General features: G+C 39.9%; 2 protein-coding genes across 2 annotated transcripts in view; one reads left to right on the forward strand and one right to left on the reverse strand.

Moving 5' to 3' along the window:
* Nucleotides 1–5,526, reverse strand: part of LOC306758557 (protein crumbs homolog 1-like) — a gene marked incomplete at both ends in the record, with an annotated part of 19,423 nt that extends 13,897 nt beyond the window's left edge. The window contains 2 exons of the mRNA XM_079243884.1: nt 1,353–2,315; nt 5,475–5,526. Of these exons, the coding sequence (XP_079100010.1) occupies nt 1,353–2,315; nt 5,475–5,526 (1,015 nt within the window). The remainder of the gene's footprint in view (nt 1–1,352; nt 2,316–5,474) is intronic.
* On the forward strand, nt 4,715–19,258 carry zbtb41 (zinc finger and BTB domain containing 41). Its single transcript, XM_079244065.1, has 11 exons — nt 4,715–4,796; nt 5,624–6,732; nt 6,837–7,044; nt 11,678–11,747; nt 11,895–12,042; nt 12,165–12,294; nt 12,386–12,481; nt 16,854–16,960; nt 17,034–17,139; nt 17,257–17,345; nt 18,312–19,258. Exons 2-11 carry the CDS (start codon nt 5,655–5,657, stop codon nt 18,932–18,934), a joined length of 2,655 nt encoding a protein of 884 aa, XP_079100191.1. The 5' UTR covers nt 4,715–4,796; nt 5,624–5,654; the 3' UTR covers nt 18,935–19,258.
* Nucleotides 19,259–22,553: the final 3,295 nt, after the last annotated feature.

Consider the following 22,553-nt stretch of genomic DNA (forward strand, 5'->3'; position numbering starts at 1 on the left):
ATTCCTGAAATGATTTAGCTGAAATCAAGAAAAATGATGAGCAAAAAAAAAAAAGAGAGATTTATACATTTTTCTTTTGTTTTTAATCTACAAAAATCAGCAATATCGAAGAATTGTGAGAATCGCAATTTAAATCAAATTGGCACCCAAAAAAATCGGAATCGAATCGGGACACAAGCATATCGTCACAGCCCTCACTAAATAATGCAATGTCAGCAGATTTAGCTGTTAACAACATAAACAGTGGCTAACACAGTTAGCCTGTTCATCCCTCTCTCTGACAACTGAAAACGGGGTGGAAGCAGAGTTTTGCCACATCAGGCCTGAAACTCTCTTGGTCAATATCTACAATTTTTTAAAGTATTTCTTTTCACCAGCAAAGCTTATAATTTGTCAAAATTATAATTACATTGCAACATACTATAAAGGAAATACTTTCCATGAGTCATTGTTTATGTAAAAAGGCTTTTTTTTTTTTTTATTTAGACATAAAATATATATTTCAGCTTCAATTAATTAAATATAATACATATAATTCTGTCTAAACAGACAGACCATGCAAAACAAATAATTTTCTAGTGGGATTCATATTGGTATTCCAGTTTTTCCAACTTTGTAAACAAGAATGTGATTCGCTTGGATATGATGTTATTCCCAACGTCTGACCAATGGCTCAACTCAAACGTTGCAAACTATCTGTCAATTGACCCTAAAAACAGAGCAAAACCACCGGAATTTATGGGAGCAGTGTTGAGATGTGTAGCTGACATGCAACCAGCGGAAAGGAACAAACAAGAGAAGAAGAAGAGGAGCAGGAAGAAAACAATGCAGAAACTGCCAAATAAAAACCACACAATAAAAGCTTTGTGGTGTTATTCTTTTACTTCTTCTGGTGTTTTTGGATGTTTGCAAATGACTTTTTGAGGTGCATTACTAACACCAACCTGTATCACAATGTGGAAGTGAACTCTGAACTCAACGCTGCCCACTAGTGGATAAACTGACTAACACCCACAGCAATGTAAAAAATGCATACAAGGCGGCAACATGATGTGTGAAACAGACGTCTTACTGTTTTGAGTATATCAACATCCATGAGCCTATACCTGCATCTTATTAAAAAATCTTCATTACTCCAGATTAAAGCTTCCCTTCCCCTGATAATAAATATTTGTACAACAGCAAATGTTTATTCAAGGCAATGCTGTTAAAAAAAACAGAACGACTTTAGAGTAGCTCTGATGGATGGATAAGTCATCAAAACATCAGACTTTTCCCGCTTATACAGTTTAACCACTTTAACCACGACTAAAACATTTATATTCATTATGTAAACCATCTTAAGGTCTTACCCTCTGCACAGTTGCTTCCCTCGTATGGCCTGTGGCATTCACACATGAACCTCCTCCAGCCCTGGCTCAAACAACGCCCTCGGTTCTGACACGGGATGTCGTCACACTTGTCTTTGTCGCTGCATCCCACAGTGACATTTGCCTGGGTACCCAAATATTCTGGCGCTTCAACAGGCAGGACTAGATGTGAGTTTACAAACACATCTCTAAAACACCCCAGGAATGCTGACAGATGGGCCGGAGCTTTGCCCACCGTCCAGTTCCCCACGACTGCCCCGATAAAGAGGCTTTGGCGAACAGCTCCAGGCTCAGGGAGTGAAGTGGCCTGATCAAGCAGCTGGACTTCGGTGCTAGAGTCTCCGGTGCAGCTTCCTTCGCTGCAGAGCAGCCGGATGAGGCTGACCACACCGCCCAGCGATGCTTCCACTGTGTGCCACTTGTTGTTGGACTGAAACTCTGGGAGCTCTTGTACCAGCGTGCTGGAGCCTTGACCTCTCAAGCTGAGGAGGCAGAGATGCCCATCCATCAGCTCGATGCTGAGGAGCAGGTCATCCACTCTACGCTGAAAGAGGGTGCCATTGGGTCTATCCGTTCTGAAGCTGAATGTCACGTTAAGTGGAGCTTCGGGGTCTACATGCTGGGTCTCTATGTACATGTAGCCTTGTGATTCAAAGGAGAAAATAGTGGAAATCTGGCATTTAGGGCCTGTGTAGCCTGGAACACAGATGCACGTGTAAGTATGTTCATCATTCACAAGTAAGGGAGAACAGATTCCTCTGTTCTCGCACTGGCTTTCATCACAGCCTGTTAGTGGGATCGTACAGTTCTCTCCACCATAGAGACGCCCATTTTGGCTCTGCTGTGAGCAAAGGCATCGGAATCCTCCATTGTGGCTCTCGCATACACCACCATGTTGGCATGGCTGCTGTTCACATTGACTGACATCCTCACCAGACAAGGTGCCTGAAGAAGACATCACATGTCATTAAAACATTTATTTATATGTGTACTTTCAAAATAATGTTGAAAAAAAAAAGTAAAACAACTTAAAATATGGATTTGCTTTAGACTTACAAACCAGACAGTGTTGTGTATTAATCTCCATAATGTAACAATAAGGTGAAACTCTAAACACACTGCCTCCCTGATGAAGTACAGTAACTTCCTAAAACTTATAAACATTAAGAAATACGACTTATGTCTGATCACAACATACAAAAGTTACCTGCATACAGCAACCCTAGCATCAAGACACGCACGTTGAATGTCAACATTGTCCTCCACTGGTCATCCAAATTCTTAGATATCTGGCAAGGTCTTCATTTTTAGTTTAAAGACAGATAGAGGATACTTGTATGTGCAGCCCCATGCTCTCCTCTGTTCCTCTGGACATGTGTGTACTGACTGAACTGCTTGAATCGCTGCACGCTAGATGGAAGGGATTAAGTTAATGCACTTACAATGTCTTACACGTTGAATGTGTTGGGAAAGGGTGGGGTGAATCCAGCAGGCTAATTTGAGCAACTTCAAGCGTGTTTACAGACAGACCTGTGATGAGCTGTTATGTAAACGATGGGATTTCAGTGTTTGGCTCAGATGATGGAGCAGAGACACAAACTGAAACTAGGCTCCCTGTGGAGGGGTGCAGTTTAACAGCTTAAACATCCTTAGACATTCTGAATCATAGATATAAACACAAATGCATGTGTGCACCTGCGCTCACACATGGGCTCTAGATTATGCTTTTTTTCTATTTCGCTGCAGATGGCTGGACCCAAAGCTCAGACTCTGAAGTAAACTAAAGTGGTTCTAATCCTGGAGGCATGTCTGCCGTCAAAACATCTCAGACGCTATTAGAACTTATTTTACCATACCAACATTGGAGCTTGTTGTTCCTTTAGAGGAATTTAAAATTTTTAAATTTAAATTATTAAATTTTTAATATCTATACATAAAACGTCAAACAAATATATATATATATATATATATATATATATATATATATATATATATATGTATATATATATAAAAAAATATATATATAAAATTATTATTATTATTATTATTATTATTATTATTATTATTATTATTATTATTAATAATAATAATAATAATAATAATGATAATAATAAACCAGTATGACATGATGGTTTTACATGATCATAGTATACTAATTACATTAGAGAAACTGACAAACTAACTAAAATACATTTTAGCATTTATTTTTAACATTTTCTATCTGTCTGTCTGTCTGTCTGTCTGTCTATCTATCTATCTATCTATCTATCTATCTATCTATCTATCTATCTATCTATCTATCTATCTATCTATCTATCTATCTATCTACCTACCTACCTACCTACCTACCTACCTATCTATCTATCTATCTATCTATCTATCTATCTATCTATCTATCTATCTGTCTGTATGTCTGTCTGTCTATCTATCTATTATTTGTTCTTGAGGTTACTGCAACCCTTCAGTTTCTTTCATTAATTCATTTAAACTTTATTTAAGACATATCGGTCCATATCAGCGATCGAATAAAAACAACAAAACAAATAACAAAAACTATTACAATGTCTGTAGAGCTCAATCAACACCAATAGCATGATATTTTTTTGTTCATTTGAGTCCATTAATTGACACATGAAATGAATATTCCTCACTGCAGCATGAGAGCTGTGGACATTATCAGATACAAGCATGTGGTTTGCACTTGTCTGCTTTGGAATTAAAAACAGATTTCTGAACGCATCATGAAATGCCACCTAAAATCCTTATATTCAAGCTTTACAATAATTGCACCACGAATATGTAAAGAGGTACAGTAGGCTCTAAAAACAAATATTTCACACATAAAACTCGCTTGTCAGCATTTTTGCTTTCAAAATACAATAAAGACATCTCATTTCCATGAGCCTTTTTCTTTTAACTATTCTGAACCCAGAACTATTTTGACCTTTCAGACCGATTACATTAAGCATTTTATTTTTACTGTAATGATTTATTGTACTCAGTTTACCAATATAATGAAAGCCTGATGTATGAGTGTATGACCCATGAACGCGGTTAACTGACTACATTACCCATGATGCATTTGTGCCAGGAGATAGCGCTGAACGATAACAAATTTTCATTAAAAAATAACATTTTCACCATAAACAGACAGGAAAAGTTAATCACCATCAAAATCATTGAAAATTTCACGTCTATTTGTTTTTTTAACGAGTAATTTCTACTTAAATTAAAACCACTAAACACAAGCAATGACGGACATCAGATGCATCAGCCAATGGGCGACCGGCTTGTTGCGGCGTCAGACATTTCTTCTGGGGCGTTACAGATATTCAGGAAATTATTTTTCCTTTCTTTATTTAAACCATTTTTTTTTATTTGGGTTGATGTGGAAATAGCTGCGCGGTGGTCTCAGACATATCTCAGGTAGGGCTACTTCGGTCCAGTCTGGACGGTGTTATGCGGTTCCGAGGTAACGTTAGAGGTCGTTTGTCAACGCTCTCCCCGGAGGGGGTCCAGGTCGTCCGGCTGCTGACACCCTGTTAGAGGGGGTCCTTGAGGTGGAGAATTTACTAATTAAGCTGTCAGGAATCCACAGTAGCGTCTATGGCAATTCAAAGCCAACATTTCTGCGAGTTTCACCCCCCATCACTGCTGAGTCGTGTGTTAATAACAAAGGATCGAGTTACTGTTTTGTAATAGCGGAAGAAATGTTTTAAACGTTGCTTATTATCCTTTTATTCACATGTTTTATTATAGCTTCACACTACAGTGTTAGTTTAGTCTTATTAAGGTGTATATCCCGCAGCTGTCACACTCTTAATATAATTTATTTTATTGTGATTTGTGTTGTCTTTTATGGTGTTTTACACCATCTGTTATGCTTTTATTCAGGGCCGCATTAAAGGTGCACAGGCCCCTGGGCCCGGAGTATTCTAGGGGCCCCCTTCCCCACTGCAACATTGTGAAAATTGTGAATGATACACTGTGTAACAGCATTTCTAACATCTTTCAGCTACTTACAATACAGTAGACACTGTGGTGCAACTATCTGGCTTATATGTACAATTTTTTTCATGTCCAAACTGCTGATATATGCCCTACGAGGGCCCCACATGGGCTCCAAGTGGACGTGGGCTCCTGGGCCTGTGCTCATAATGCCTTGCTTTTATTGTTGAATTGTCTTGTACATGCAAAGTGCTATATAAATAAACATGCCTTGCCTTAACTGTTTGCCTTGTTTTGCATTTCAGGATTGGTCCATGTCCCCAAACAGCCTCTCCAATGAAGAAAACTCCTTATAATATGATGCGTCCCAAGCGTGGCAGGCTGGCCAGTGCCACCAGTGACCCTGCATCCCATCCGTCTGCTTCTCTGGGCTCCAGTCTCTCAACAAACACTGAAACTGTCCAGAAATCACCTTTGCAGCTCAGACACTTGACTATGCCTCTGCACAGTCACAACCTCCTGAAGTTTTTGAACGAGGATCGGACCCGTCAGAAGTTCTGTGACGTGTCTGTGTCTGTGGGGGGGACTGTTTACAGCGCCCACAAAGCCGTGTTGGCCCACGGGAGCAGCTATTTCCATGCAGAGTTCTCCAAGAATCCCTCTGCCCCAGCTCATGTGACGCTGGACCATGTGGAAGAGTCTGTTTTCCAGCATCTTCTTGGCTTTCTGTACACTGCAGAGTTCACCGTGGCAGAGAAGGACCTTCCAGCTGTAGCGGAGGCGGCCCGATTCTTAGATATGATGGATATATTAAAGCTGTTATGTTGGGAAGAACAGGTAAACTCTGGTGGTGTGATCCATGGCAAGGCTGAAACAAAAGAGGTAGAAGCTGCCACGGAAATCTCCTTGCAGGAAAATCTAGCTGAGAGGTGCATTGACGTACAGCAGGAGACCCTACCTGAAGAGGTGAAGACAAGGGGTGCAACTACACGGACATCGGCTCGGAGGAGGAAGACACCCACTAAATATAAGAAAGATGATGTGAATCCTGAGGAAAAGGAAGGAACTGTATCACCAAGTCAGGAAGCTGAGGCAATAGAGGTGGTGGTAGAAAACCACATGCAAGAGCTCAGTGGGAAAGAGAGCTCTAAACAAACTCAGGGGGGTGATGTAAATGATGAGGATGCAGAGGATGAAGAGGGAGGGGACGTGAATGCAGACTGTGTTTCTCAGAAGAGTCAGCAGGCTTCACTTGCTGAGCAGAAGGATGCGCAAAAGCCAGTTCGTGTGGCAGCAGCAGGGAGCTCCAACCGGAGTTTGACGTATCCCGAAGGTCTTGCTCCAGTCATCATCCAAACCTCCAGCAAAAAGACCCTCAAGTGCCCCAAATGCGATAAGACCTTTGACCGTGCAGGTGGGCATTGGATTGTATTTATTTTAGTTTATTTAACCATTTCCATGGGACAAAAACATTGTAATTTGATGGAAATAAATTGCATTTTTTTGTATTGTTTTCAGGGAAATATGAGAGTCATACCAGAGTGCACACCGGAGAGAAACCATTCCAGTGTGACATCTGTCTCCAGTGCTACTCCACAAAGTCTAACCTGACCGTACACAAAAAGAAGCACAGCAGTGACCAGCCGTTACCAAAGAAAGAGCACAAATGTCCTTTCTGCAACAAGCTTCATGCTAGCAAGAAAACCCTGGGGAAGCACGTCAGAAGGTGAGAAGCATCCGCATCCATCTGTTAGCAATGCCAGCTAATGTTAGCAGGGCATGACCTCTAAACAGATGGGGTCATGCTACAGTGAGATTATACAAGAACAAGGACGTCCAATTGAGCCTTTGCGAGCCACAGTCTTGCAGGTTTCTCCGCCATAACACCCTCATTTAACAGGCTTTTGCTGAACTTGCTAACAAACCATTTACTTAGACTCAAAACCAGTCGAGGCAGATGGCTGCACTCCCTGAGCTCCGGCTTTTGCTGGAGATTTTCTTCCTGTTAAAGGGGAGTTTTTTTCCTTCCCACTGTCGCCGTGTGCAGCTCAGGATGGGGGGTTGGATCGAAATCATGACTCGATGCAATCAGTTGGTTTCTATTACAGGATATGTATAAATTGGCTTGAGATGATGTGTATGTTGATTTGTGTATGTAAAGTGCCCTGTGACAACATTGTTGTGAAGTGGTGCTATACAAGTAAAGTTTAATTGAATTGAATTGAATTGAATTGAAAAACACCTAAAACTTGTAGGAAAGTCGGTTTTAAGTAAGGCATCAGATGATGAGTTATCCTGGGATTTTACATGGAAATTTCCTACAACTTTGATCTGGTGATCACGTTTAAATAGGCCTGTCCTGGTAACAAATTTTGAAATGCGATTAATTGTCTCAGAAATTATTGCGATAGACGATAATATTGAGCTAAACGATTATTGTTGTCATTTTGAGACCATTTTCAACTAAAATAGCAATAATGTAAGTACACCCTGTCAAAGATAAACATACTTTAATTTCTAAAGAACATTTAGCTCGATGTGCAGACTAGTTTATGCTCATCTAGTCCCCGGTCTGCTAAAACCAGGGGTGTCAAACTCCCGTCCTGGATGGCCGGTATCTGGCAAGATTCAAATCAAACGGATCCAGCAGCTTCTTGTCAACCAATTTTTGAGTTTCAGTCAGGTGGGTCGGAGCATGGAGACAACAAAAACCTGCAGGATAGCGGCCTTCCAAGACTGGAGTTTGACACCCCTGGCTAAAACAGATCAGGATTTCTTCTGCGGTTTTGGCAACGTGGTTATCTGGAACATATAGTCTCTAAACACCATGTAACACAGCTACATAGTCTATGGTCAGCTCATATAAGGAGACATGTGTGGACTTGACCAGAGGTGGGATGGTAAAATGTCATTTTTCATATCATTGTAAAGTTGTGGAAATGCCGTTTGTAACATGAATGTTCATCCAGGCGATTCATACTGACTGTGAAATGTTTGCAACATTTTTCAAAATGTCGCCTTTTAACAACATTAAAGTGCAGCGTCGCTTTACCAACCACGCTGTCTGAGTGCACGCCATGTTGCATGTCCTGTTAAATCTGTCGGTTAAACACCTCAGTGATCGTTGGCTGTTGGGAAGATGGAGCTAGCCTGTTTGTTGAGGTCTTTTTTTGCAGCTGATTGTGTTTTAAGTACAGATGAAAGCTTGTTGCATTGGGGTGTTTAGTTAACATTGTCTTAAAACAAACACTCTTTTCTCGCTTGCTCACTTTCTCACCCAAAGTGAGACAGGCCTACGTTCAAACAAAAGCAGCCCTTTTTCAGCTGTTTGCCTTTATGTACAAAGAATTTCTCACATCCAGGTAAGTCCAACCGGAGATGAACACCAACACTTTAAATTCTTCTTTACAGCTTTTAGGTGAAGTCTTATGATTTCCACAATGTGGAAAAACTTGAACAAAATCACAGAATTTGCCAATGAAACTGGAAAAAGTTATTAATTATGGTGGGATTTGTGTATGTGTTGTGATGTGTTAACCCCACCAAGCTGGGAGTTTTTTTACAGTTTCTGGTGAAGCGAAAGGCTGAGAATCCAGCTAAGTGATGAACACGAAGGAGCCACAGCTCCAAATAAGACAAGCCTTCATCAAACTCACCGAGTGTTTGAGCTGTCCTGAAAAACGGACTGCCTGGTTTTTATTCCAAACAAAACAAAAGAGAGTGAAGAAAAGATGTTCATGGCAGGTGGAGAAGCTGGTGTATAAACGCAGGCTGCAGCTCCTCGATGCAGGTTTGAATCCCAGTCTGGGGTTCTTTGCTTCAGGGCCCCCATTTTCTTTGTGAAGTACCAAACCAGTAAAGCTCTTCACAGCTGAAAAAACATAAATAAAGTAAATAAATATGGTGATGAAACAGAAAATTTGAGAAAAAATAAAATAGATTTTGTAGAGTCTCAACCCTTTAAAGCCACATGTATGACATTTCATAAAAACAATACAAAGACTGAAACTTTACTCAAAATGTTCACCATATGACACTGGTCTCCTGCACACTGGTGGATACCAAAAGGCAAAAGACCACAATACAATCATTTTGATAAAAATACCAAAAAATAAAGTTGTTTTTTTTTTTTTTAAAAGTTTTAGATTTTGTTAAAGGGTCAAATAAAGATTAAAATAAAAAAAAAAGGACTTTTTTCACTAGTTGTTCTGATGTTGGGCTTTAAGTGGTTAAAGACTGTCACTATACCAGTCAGTTCATTTCTGCAGGCCAGTCAACTTATTAAAATATTTTAAGAACGTAATATGTCTTTTAGCCCTGCGATGGACCGACGAGCTGTCCAGGGTGTACCCTGCCTTTCGCCCCAACGGTGTGTTCAGACCAAACGCGTTTTGAGCGTCAAGAGCGGCAGGTTTCCATGTAAAGTCTATGGGGAGGCGCGGCAAGGGGGCGTTGAGCTTTCTCGCATTGCGTTTTGAGTGTTTTGGGCGTCCCGCACGGAACACGTGTTCCGCCGAAAATTTAAGAAGTTTTTTAACCTCAATGCGCGTTCCGCCCGGAATGCGTCAAAAGCCAGAAATGGACAAAGCTGAACTTTGGCCGCTTGACGCGGGGCGTCAACCAATCAGAGCGATCAGCTCGCAGCTCCTGGAGGATTCCTGTGGTGAACCCAGACACAGGGCTGAGACGCCATTACGCCGTGTAATATTTAGGATAACCATTCCTTGCTAAAAAGCTGAATGTTACTGATTTGGCAACGTAACAGGATACGTTGCCTAGCAACACTTTGTTTGGGGGCGGCGGCGGCGGCGGCGGCTCTCTGCTGAGTGCGGCTCTTGTTGCATTAACACTGACTATTACTGCCCTCCGACAACGTCCTCTAGCTTTATTTATTAAATAAAACCATGTCATCTCTCTACTGAATCCGCCATCATTCAGACTGACCGGAAGGAAAGCGCCGCCTCCCTCCTCTCTTTTCCCCCGCGTTTGCCGCTCTCTCCAGATACAAGCGGCAGACCTGGCAGGAGCGTTTTGGGCGTTGGACATAAAAGTGGCAGTTTAGTGACCAGCATCGAGCGTTTGGTCTGAACACACCGCAAGACTGCTGGGATAGGCTCCAGTTTCCTCACCACCCTGATTTGGATTAAGTGGTTAGGAAAATGAATGAATGAATATGTCTTTTAAAAAATGCATTTATTACCCATAGACATGTTTTAGCCGCTGTCACGGACTGACGAGCTGTCCAGGTGTTCCTGCCTCTTGCCCAGTGATTGTTGGGACAGAAGCCAGCTCCCTGGGACTCTGCAGGTGACTGGAGGTTTGCTACTGGGCTGGAAGAAGCTTCGTGCTGTGAACTACATGATCACCTGTTGATCCTGACTGAAGTTACGGAACAAGTCAGCATGTTTGTCCTTTAAATGTTTGGACAAGTTAGATTTAGCAAAACATGCTCTGTAACATCACTTCCACTGGTTTGGTTTGAACCCAAACGTTGAGCCTTTTCTGTAGCCACCATCTGTCTACCATAACTTTAGGGCTTCTGAGTACACCTGACTGTAAGCCACACCTTCACCGAGGCGCAGCAGCTCTGTTTCCTTCTTTTACAGCCACATTGATCGCCTTTAACTTGAAATATGCATCGTACACATTTCTTTGTGTGTTTTCCACAATGACGGGGTGTGCATGAAGCACCAAATGACTCATTAGCCAGCAAAAATCCATAAACTAGCTGCGTTGTTGTTTATAGTTGTTATTGTTTAAATCGCAGGATTCAAATCATATGAAAAAAGTAGCGATTTTTAATCCAGAAGTGATGGTGTTGTTTTTCCTCTGACCTGCTCTGTCTGTCTGCAACGCAACTTGTAGTTTTTCCTGCATGAGTTGGAGTCACCTCATGTCACAGTTCTACCTCGGTGACTACATCACACACATTGGCCTCGCTGCTCTTAAAGACACAGGCTCCAGATTACATATACCTTTGCATTAAAAAATAATTGTGTTTAAATGCTGGTACAGTCCCATTTATCATAGCTCTAGTACTGCAAACTACACAGGTACCGTGCAACCCCAGTACATGCAACCCGTGAAAGAAATAAACCAGAGAAGAAGACCACCAAATAAAAAGCAGCCAAAGAAGATGCAGAAGTTAATGTTGAGAACATATAAAAACTACGGGCTTTTATTCTTCTTTTGTGGACAGAACAATTTTGTAATAATGCATCGGCGCTGCCAACTGGTGTTAAAACATGGAAGTGAACTCTGTCCACTAGTGGATAAATTGATTTAACAACCATGGCAACATGAAAGATGCATTTACATACAGGAGGAAGACTAAAAATGTGCCTTTGGTGTCTTTACAGGTTCCATCCAGACCACATCCAGGAGTTTTTTACCAAGAAGAAAAAGAAGAGCGAAGGCTGGAAATGTTCTGTAAGCACCAGTTTCACCTTTTTGAGTTTCATTTCAGAACTACTTGTATTTGTATGCAGTATAAATGTTAAAAAAAAGTCAAGTTACTAATACATTTTACACCATATGTAAAGGCAGAATCTTTAATTTTCCCACTTACTTGATCAGATTTGTTCAAAGACCTTCAGCCGCAGGCCTCATCTGCAGGAGCACATGATCCTGCACACCCAGGACCGGCCTTTTAAATGCTCCTTCTGTGACGAATACTTCAGATCCAGGTTTGCAAGGCTGAAGCACCAAGAAAAATATCACCTAGGTGAGAAATGCATCATGAAAACCTTCCAGTTTGTATCCATGAAGGCTGGAAATAGTGCAAAACGTTCACAGTTTGTGAGTCTAATATGCATTTATGAGTCAGCTGCTTTATCGGGTGTCCAGGCCCTTTTCCGTGTGAAATCTGTGGTCGCCAGTTTAACGACACTGGCAACAAAAAGAGGCACATTGAGTGCACACATGGAGGCAAAAGGAAGTGGACCTGCTTCATCTGTGGGAAATCTGTACGAGAAAGGTGCATTTTTATATCTTATTAATGTGATATATGATGCAGAATTCATAAAAAGCTGGAACAAAAATATTTTAATAATATTTTTTCCTTCCAGGTCAACTCTAAGGGAGCACTTGAGGATCCACAGCGGAGAGAAGCCTCATCTCTGTAGTATTTGTGGTCAAAGTTTTCGTTACAACAGCTCGTACAGGTCTGCAGATTTACACAGCCCTTCAGATGATTCTGCATGTATGATTTCAGATGATTCTGCATGTATGATTTCAGATGATTCTGCATGTATGATTTCAGATGATTCTGCATGTAGGATTTCAGATGATTCTGCATGTAGGATTTCAGATGATTCTGCATGTAGGATTTCAAGTGATTCTGCATGTAGGATTTCAGATGATTCTGCATGTAGGATTTCAGATGATTCTGCATGTAGGATTTCAGATGATTCTGCATGTAGGATTTCAGATGATTCTGCATGTAGGATTTCAGATGATTCTGCATGTAGGATTTCAGATGATTCTGCATGTATGATTTCAAGTGATTCTGCATGTAGGATTTCAGATGATTCTGCATGTATGATTTCAGGTGATTCTGCATGTATGATTTCAGATGATTCTGCATGTAGGATTTCAGATGATTCTGCATGTAGGATTTCAGATGATTCTGCATGAAGGATTTCAGATGATTCTGCATGTAGGATTTCAGATGATTCTGCATGTAGGATTTCAGATGATTCTGCATGTATGATTTCAGATGATTCTGCATGTAGGATTTCAGATGATTCTGCATGTATGATTTCAGATGATTCTGCATGTAGGATTTCAGATGATTCTGCATGTAGGATTTCAGATGATTCTGCGTGTATGATTTCAGATGATTCTGCATGTAGGATTTCAGATGATTCTGCATGTAGGATTTCAGATGATTCTGCATGTAGGATTTCAGATGATTCTGCATGTAGGATTTTAGATGATTCTGCATGTAGGATTTCAGATGATTCTGCATGTATGATTTCAGATGATTCTGCATGTATGATTTCAGATGATTCTGCATGTAGGATTTCAAGTGATTCTGCATGTAGGATTTCAGATGATTCTGCGTGTATGATTTCAGATGATTCTGCATGTAGGATTTCAGATGATTCTGCATGTAGGATTTCAGATGATTCTGCATGTAGGATTTCAGATGATTCTGCATGTAGGATTTCAGATGATTCTGCATGTAGGATTTCAGATGATTCTGCATGTAGGATTTCAGATGATTCTGCATGTAGGATTTCAGATGATTCTGCATGTAGGATTTCAGATGATTCTGCATGTAGGATTTCAGATGATTCTGCATGTAGGATTTCAGATGATTCTGCATGTAGGATTTCAGATGATTCTGCATGTAGGATTTCAGATGATTCTGCGTGTAGGATTTCAGATGATTCTGCGTGTATGATTTCAGATGATTCTGCATGTAGGATTTCAGATGATTCTGCATGTAGGATTTCAGATGATTCTGCATGTAGGATTTTAGATGATTCTGCATGTAGGATTTTAGATGATTCTGCATGTAGGATTTCAGATGATTCTGCATGTATGATTTCAGATGATTCTGCATGTATGATTTCAGATGATTCTGCATGTAGGATTTCAAGTGATTCTGCATGTAGGATTTCAGATGATTCTGCGTGTATGATTTCAGATGATTCTGCATGTAGGATTTCAGATGATTCTGCATGTAGGATTTCAGATGATTCTGCATGTAGGATTTCAGATGATTCTGCATGTAGGATTTCAGATGATTCTGCATGTAGGATTTCAAGTGATTCTGCATGTAGGATTTCAGATGATTCTGCATGTATGATTTCAGGTGATTCTGCATGTAGGATTTCAGATGATTCTGCATGTATGATTTCAGATGATTCTGCATGTAGGATTTCAGATGATTCTGCATGTAGGATTTCAGATGATTCTGCATGTATGATTTCAGATGATTCTGCATGTAGGATTTCAAGTGATTCTCCATGTATGATTTCAGATGATTCTGCATGTAGGATTTCAGATGATTCTGCATGTATGATTTCAGATGATTCTGCATGTATGATTTCAGATGATTCTGCATGTAGGATTTCAGATGATTCTGCATGTAGGATTTCAGATGATTCTGCATGTAGGATTTCAGATGATTCTGCATGTATGATTTCAGATGATTCTGCATGTAGGATTTCAGATGATTCTGCATGTAGGATTTCAGATGATTCTGCATGTAGGATTTCAGATGATTCTGCATGTAGGATTTCAGATGATTCTGCATGTAGGATTTCAGATGATTCTGCATGTAGGATTTCAGATGATTCTGCATGTAGGATTTCAGATGATTCTGCATGTAGGATTTCAGATGATTCTGCATGTAGGATTTCAGATGATTCTGCATGTAGGATTTCAGATGATTCTGCATGTAGGATTTCAGATGATTCTGCATGTAGGATTTCAGATGATTCTGCATGTAGGATTTCAGATGATTCTGCATGTAGGATTTCAGATGATTCTGCATGTAGGATTTCAGATGATTCTGCATGTAGGATTTCAGATGATTCTGCATGTAGGATTTCAGATGATTCTGCATGTATGATTTCAGATGATTCTGCATGTAGGATTTCAGATGATTCTGCATGTATGATTTCAGATGATTCTGCATGTAGGATTTTAGATGATTCTGCATGTAGGATTTCAGATGATGAAATGTTTGAGTTTTTGTTTGTCTGTGAAGAGTTTATGCCAGGCTGCACGGTGGCGTGATGGTTAGCACTGTGGCCTCACAGCAAGAACTGTTCTCCCCGTGTATGCGTGGGTTCTCTCCCGGTATTCCGGCTTCCTCCCACCGTCCAAACACATGCATGTTAGGTTAAGTGGTTACTCTAAATATCCCCTAGGAGTGAGCGTGAGTGGCTGTTTGTCTCTGTGTGGCCCTGCGATGGACTGGCAAGCTGTCCAGGGTGTACCCTGCCTTTCGCCCAAAGCCAGCTGGGATAGGCTCCAGCTTCCCCGCGACCCTGAATCAGATGAAGTGGTTAGGATAATGAATGAATGAGTTTACAAAACATATGTCCCGGGGGGCCAAAACCGATATCTTGGAAAAAATGTCCCAATCTTTGCAAATAAGGAAGATGAAGAGGTTTTTGTGGACAATGTTAAAAGCTGTAATGAAGCAGTTGTACGCAGAAAAACAGCTTCTCTCGCTGAGATGTTAAATTTCTGTGATAACTTTGTTTCTGTTCACCTGACAATAAGAACGGTTGATGTACGGCTTGGGAACAAGCAGGAACTTCAGGAATGAGGTGGATAAAGTGGCTTTTAGTGGATTCTGTTCAATGCTGCAGCAGAGTACCCAAAAGGCCAAAATCCTCTTCTGTCACAGAAACGATGCCAAAGTCACATTTTTTATCATTACATTTTATTTATGAAGCACTTTTCATACATGAGTGCCACATAGGGTGCTACATTGTGAAAACATTTGCACTTACGCTTCTCCATCACACACACAAACACACACAGAAATTAAATCAATCTAAAAACAATAAAAACACAAACAACAAGTATCCAAGTACAAAGGAATTCCTGAAAACAACATGCTTAATAGAACACAGTAGAAAGTTTAGTAGAAAACAGTGAGAAAATAATTGTGTTTTTTTTAAAGACATGGATGTCAAATGGATCAAATCCACTTTATTTATATAACAAATTATATAAACATAAACAATTTCCAAAGTGCTGCATAGAATAAAACAAAAACAATGTTACAATACTAAAATAACAGTAAATACAAAGTATTAAACTTAAAATCAATCCCAATAAACAGGTAAAAACCAATAAATAATTTAATAAAAATGAAATAATAAAATAATAAATAATAAAAATAAATAAATAAAAGTACACAGAGGACAACACAACTCACACGGTGTTAAAAGCCAGAGAATAAAAGTGAGTCTTAAGATGAGACTTGAAACACTCCAGCGTGTTTTAAGTCTCAATGGTGTGCTTTTAGATGATTAAATAATTAAGTAAAATAAATACATAAAAGCTAAAAAAAAAACCAAAAAAAAACTAAGTCTTCAACTTGTTTAGAAAATATCAGCATTATAACAAGTCATAACTTTGTTGTTTATGTGTTTAAAAATGACCACGTTAATCCTTTCAGAATCATATTTTTTGCATCATCCTATTAATTTGACAGCCCCTCAAAAAATCCCAAATTTATTGTTAAATGAAAGACACATCCCCATCTAAAATTATTTTGGGATCTTTTCACGCTGCTGGAATAAAAGTAGTAAAATTGTTGAATTTTTTAAAAACTATATCTTTTTAACTTATTAGGTCTGACTTCAGTTTATATTACGAGGTGAGTCGGAGCGACTTGAGCTACTTGTAAAAAAAAAAAAATCCAGAATATTATAGAACTTAATATATTATGGTTAGAAAATCATGTTTAATGTACTTGGCATAGATTATTTAGGTGAAGTGAATAAAATCAGCATATGCAGAATGATTTGGAAGCGTGTTTTGAACAAAAGTTTGGTTTTCCAGGCTCCACCTCAGAGTGCATCATGATGACAAGCGCTATGAGTGCGACCAGTGTGGGAAAACCTTCATACGCCACGATCACCTGACCAAACATCAGAAAATACACTCTGGTGAGCATCACACCAACAGAGCTCCTACTCTCTTCCAGGCCATGTTTTCTGGAATAATCTGGGATGATTACAGGTGAGAAAGCACATCAGTGTGAAGAATGTGGGAAGTGCTTCAGACGCCACGATCACCTGACGGTCCACTACAAAAGCGTTCACTTGGGAGAGAAAATTTGGCAGAAGTATGTCATAAACTCAGACGTATTTCCTTTCTGTTTTGGTAGAAACATTTAGTAATGACAGCATTTCTTTACACTTCATAGCTGACAAACAGTCCTTCATTTTGCTTTTTTTTCTAGATACAAGACAGCTGTGCATCAGTGTGAGGTTTGCAAGAAAGAATTTAAGGGAAAGTCCAGCTTAGAGATGCACTTCAGGACTCACTCAGGTAATGTTTGCTGCTTAAAAATGTATAAATGAAAAGAGCAGATGACTCTGTAAAACCCTTTACCACTATGTGTTCTTTATTCATGCTGTATAACCAGGTAAAATACAAAGATATACTGAAACAAGTTCAAATGTAATTGTAAATACTGAATATAACATCGTCACGGTTTCTATAACTCTGTTTTCAAACCAGTCTGAACCCGCTTCGAAAAGCTATCTCAGCTTAGCGTGACCAAGGTCGCAGTTCGAGGCTTTTTCAGTTAAGTAAGGGATCAAATGCAAAACATAAAACTGCTTAACTTCTGTGTAAACATAAACATGTTTGGTTAAATAAACAATTGTTTTGATTAATGAACAAAAGTTCAGATAAAGTCTGTAAAAACCGTTTTATGTCTTTTCATACCTCTGATGCATCGTGTCCACTGCAGCTGACACCCATTTAAAGGCTGGTTTCTCGTATTTTCATAGGTGACGATGGGATATTTGCAGTTTTGCTACTTTAGTGAACAGTAGAAGACTCGACCAACAGACTCACTGTAGAATGAACAGCTATAGTATAAAATTATGTATATACATATACACGTAATTACCATGGTTACCTCAGTGATAAACAGGACAAGAAAGTGATACTTGTCAGTTGTCTGCAGTAGGAGTGCACGAGTGTCGAGCTGCTGCTTAACAATACTGCAAAAGCCACAACTGTGACCATCGGTTAGTAGACCGCTAAATCCCATGACGTAAACATCTTTCTGCGCGTCAGACAGGACCACTCTGCTGAAACGTTGGCGCGTGTACTCACCAGATCAGAAGAGATTAGTTCCCATGGAAACCGCTGCCTTGACATCTTAAGTCAGGATGGTTTCAAACCAAATAGGGGAAAAGTCTCCATTTAAATGTTGCTAGTGTCACATGGAAACACCTTTACAAGCAGCACAAATAACCACCAGGCCAAACTTTTGTGTTACAGGTGAAAAACCCCACAGATGCCCGGAGTGCCATCAGACTTTTCGCATCAAGAAGACCCTGACAAAGCACATGGTCATTCACTCAGACGCTCGTCCTTTTAACTGTCCCCACTGCAGCGCCACCTTCAAGAGAAAAGACAAGCTAAAATATCACGTGGACCACGTGCACAGCGCCCGGTTTGCTGATCAGCCTCCCAACGAGGACAAAACCGTCTCGGCTTCTTTTGAAGAGTCTTCAAAGACGCACCTAGCTGGACCCAAGTCAGCTTTGCGGGGCACTTCCCCTCCCACCAACGTCTGCGTGCCTGTCGCTTTAATCCACGTTCAAATGGAAGGGGCACAGGGCGACTTGCATGCCCACAAGGCCTCGTCTCTCTCCGCCCAGACTCACTGCGTGGTTAGCATGCAGGCTCAAGGGCAGCAGCAGAACTCTGGCTACCAAGCCACCACAGACCTGGCCTTCATAGAGAAGTACACCCTCACCCCTCAGCCTGCCAACATCGTCCACCCCGTCAGGTCCGACCAGATATTGGACCCTAGAGAACAGTACTACCTCGGCACACTGCTGGGACTGGATTCATCTTCTTCTGGACAGAACGTGTCCAGCTCTGATCACAACCACTGAAAAAATCTTTAGACTGATCCTACGTCTTTTATGTACATTTTCTGTTTCAGCTGATTAGCAAAAACGTGATGACAACGATGATGAACTAATTAATTTTGCTTTTAATAATGCACCTGTTCTTCAACAAATAATGTAAAGAATCATTCATGCCATGTCAAGCTTGTAATACTGACCGAAATGAACAGTTAAATAAAGCTTGACAGAAACTGTAACCGATGCACGTCTGTCAGAAAGATTCTGGTTGTTAAAGCCTGATAAGTTAACATAACTTTCTTAACTCATGCCGTGTCATTGCAAGGACAGCGTGTTCAGATGAAATTAAAGGAAAACTGGTGGAGTTCATCCTGAGAGAGAAGCTGTTTGTTGCTTCCTGAGGTGGTTTGGTTGTTGATTTTATTTGGTATGTAAATAAAAAATGAAAAATGTTATAAACAATGACCTGCTGCTCTAAAACTTTGTTCATGACCAATAAAGTCACTATGAAGAGCAATGATACGCGTCCTGCAGCACAACCAGGATCAGATGGACGGACTGAGGGAGGGACGGATGGATGGATGGGTGGATTGATTGATGTTTTTAGACAGAATTTAAGCACCAAAATAAAGCAGACACTAGGAAACTTCTAACAGAAAACTTTATTGAAGTAGGAACATCTTTATTAGCTGCTTTATATTTTTCAGCTTTCAACACACAGACAAGTCAGTACAATGTGTTTGAGAGTATGATCTTTGTTTTTCTTTAAATTTTCCTCCCTGACATCTGCCTTCATTTTGTCATCCTGCCCAGAGTCCAGCATCCACCCTGGTTAAAGAAACACAAGATTAAAAAAATACAGTGTTGTTTAAACAATAATACATGTAATTTAGATTAAAATAATGAAGCTCAGAGTAGTGACACATTATTCGTCACCTCTAGATAAAATGTGTGCATTAATAAGTAGAACATAATGTTTGTTTTACTGTAAATAAAAGAGGAGAACTCACCGTGTTTATTTGGAACTTGTTACAACCTGAAAAGTCATTTAAAAGCACAAGAGAAATAAAAATGAATGAGCTGATATTAAAGATAAAGGCTGGCTTTTCTAAATGTCGTTCTTATTTCATTGTGTTCTGTTACCTCCTAAATTAGATGGAGACCACTCATAATCCCATTGAGTTCAGGGATGTGCTGTGAGCTCAGACTTATCTTAACATTTTTCATTTCTTTATGGTTTAACTTTTTACAGTTGTGCTCATATGTATTCGTCCCCTTTCATTAAAGAAAAGACAGAATTTACAACAATAACAAAAAATTTGCAAAAAATATAATTTAGTAATATAAGACACTGTTTTTTCATTTAATTGAGTTGAAGAAAGAAAAAAAAAACCAATCAAACAAATTGGTCATGGACCAATCAGAGCACTTTTCTGTTGAACAGTGGGACAAAATACCTGTCAACAGGTGCAGAAGTCTGACTGAGAGGAACAGAAAACACCTGACTGTAGCGGAAACATTAAAGGATTCTTCAACTAAATATTACTTTATGACTGATGTAATATGTAATAAGTCTTATTTGTTTGCTTTTTTTAAAAAAAATATTTCAGTTGAACCAGTATTAGAAAATAATGTTATGATTTTCACAAAATTTTTATTTATTATTACTTTAGTCAATTTCAGCTTATTTTACAGGCAGCTGTTTTTTTCCTTCTTTAATGGAAAGGTATGAATAAATATGAGCACAACTGTATGTCATTACAACCAGGGCCGGATTAAAAGTGCACATGCCCCTGGGGCCAGAGTGTTCCAGGGGGCTCCTTCCCCCTCACAACATTTTGAAATTGTGAATGATACACTGAAATGACATTTCTAACATCTCTTAGCCAGTGGTACCAATAGCAAGACACTAGACACTGTGGTGTAACTATCTGGCTTTCATGTACATTGTACATTACGTGAAAATGATTTAATCCTCTCTTGCAGGGTCATCCCTGGTGACGTCAACTGACTTTGAGAGCAAAACACCAATTCACTAATTCTCTGTGAAAGTACGTAGACTAGCGGCATAGTTCCATAATATAAAAAGGCAGCATAGTGATCTGCTCCTAAACAGAATGAATCCCCATAGATTTCCATGTTAACATAACCAACTTCACAGCAGAAATAAACATGTTTACAGCCTGGTACAAAAAAACATTTTAGGTTTAATAGGTCAGGTTTACCTTCATGACAACTGTAGGGGGAGTGAATTCTTTCAGAAGTAATTTCATATTGAAATTCAGCATATTTAGGGACTTGTCCTTTTAACTAAAAGGTACCCAATCTCCTGCTTCAAGAAGGAGGAATGTAGAACAACTAGTTTTTAGCCGGTTGATAGTGTGATTTAGCTTTAGCCCGTTAACCTCTGTTCGCTGGTTAGTTCCTGTTAGCTCTTATCTACATGCAGGTTGGAGTTCGCTAGATGTCAATCATCCTTGACACGCTCACAGCCCCCCTCTCAGCTCCACCTCTTTGACCATTTTTGTATTTTTGGTGAGAGACGACCATAGACTTTATATAATAGAATGGACGGAGCCTCCGTGACGTCGCCCATAGGTTTCTGAAGAGCTGAATTGAAGCTCGGTGGACGGTTCCTACCATCACCATCTTGGCAGAGGCATGTGTGTCGTCTCGCCCGGAAAATACAAATATGGGCAAAGAGGTGGAGCTGAGAGGGGGGCTGTGAGTGTAATGGTGGATGATTGACATTGAGCAAACTCCAAGCTGCCTGTAGCTAAGAGCTTACCGAGCTAACCCAGAGATAACAGGAGCTAACCAGCTAACGAAGGTAAGCAGACTAAAGCTAAGTCACATTGTTAACCGGCTAAAAACCGCGATGTTCTACATTCTTACTTGAAGCGGGAGGTCGGGTACCTGTCAATCAAAAGGTCACGTCCCCAAATATGCCAGACTTCAAGAATAAATTACTTTTAAATGGGTGAGTTAGAAAAAAATTCACTGCCCCCACAGTTGTCATGACGGTAAACCTGGCCTATTAAACCTAAAATGGATTTTTGAACCATTTTAGTTGGTCTTTTTAACATGGGAGTCCATGGGAATTTGTTGTTTTGGAGCCCCTAGTGGATGAAGGGGGAACTGCAGTTTTATGCACTTCCTCATAGGCTTAACTTTTAACCGCAGGAGGCTCTGTCCATCTTTCATATACGGTTTATGGAGACAACATGTGTGATACTAGGGTTGCCACCTTTCAGAAATTAAAATAAGGGATGCCCACCACAGCCCCATTGCAGGTAGGTGGGGTGCCCACAGGAATGGTTTTTTTTTGTGCTAGTGCAGCTTAAAGTAGCTTAAAGGAGTGATTAAATAATCAATTAATCAAACTTAAAGATTGAAATCATTCAGTTGAAATTAATATATTCCTTGTTGTGCAACATTGCTGATATAAGGTTTTGCTATTAAAGAAACATAAAGCTGTGATTACATGGTTCTCTACTAACATATAACAACATATTAAAAGAACATATGCACAAAACTTTGCTATTGTGTAATTAATTAACCTTAAAGAAGATTTCTGTGTGTAGAGTGAACAACATTGAACTTTGCAAAAACTAACACCTGTGTCACTTCACCTACATGCGGTAAG

This window comes from Telmatherina bonti (genome assembly GCF_933228915.1).
Source record: "Telmatherina bonti genome assembly, chromosome: 7".
Taxonomy (NCBI): Eukaryota; Metazoa; Chordata; class Actinopteri; order Atheriniformes; family Telmatherinidae; genus Telmatherina; species Telmatherina bonti.

Coding starts and splice junctions, on each gene's coding strand:
- zbtb41 (XM_079244065.1), top strand. CDS start 5,655: ATGAAGAAAACTCCTTATAATATGATGCGTCCCAAGCGTGGCAGGCTG. Junction 11,748..11,894: donor GCGAAGGCTGGAAATGTTCT/GTAAGCACCAGT, acceptor TTACTTGATCAG/ATTTGTTCAAAGACCTTCAG. Junction 12,295..12,385: donor GGGAAATCTGTACGAGAAAG/GTGCATTTTTAT, acceptor TTTTCCTTCCAG/GTCAACTCTAAGGGAGCACT.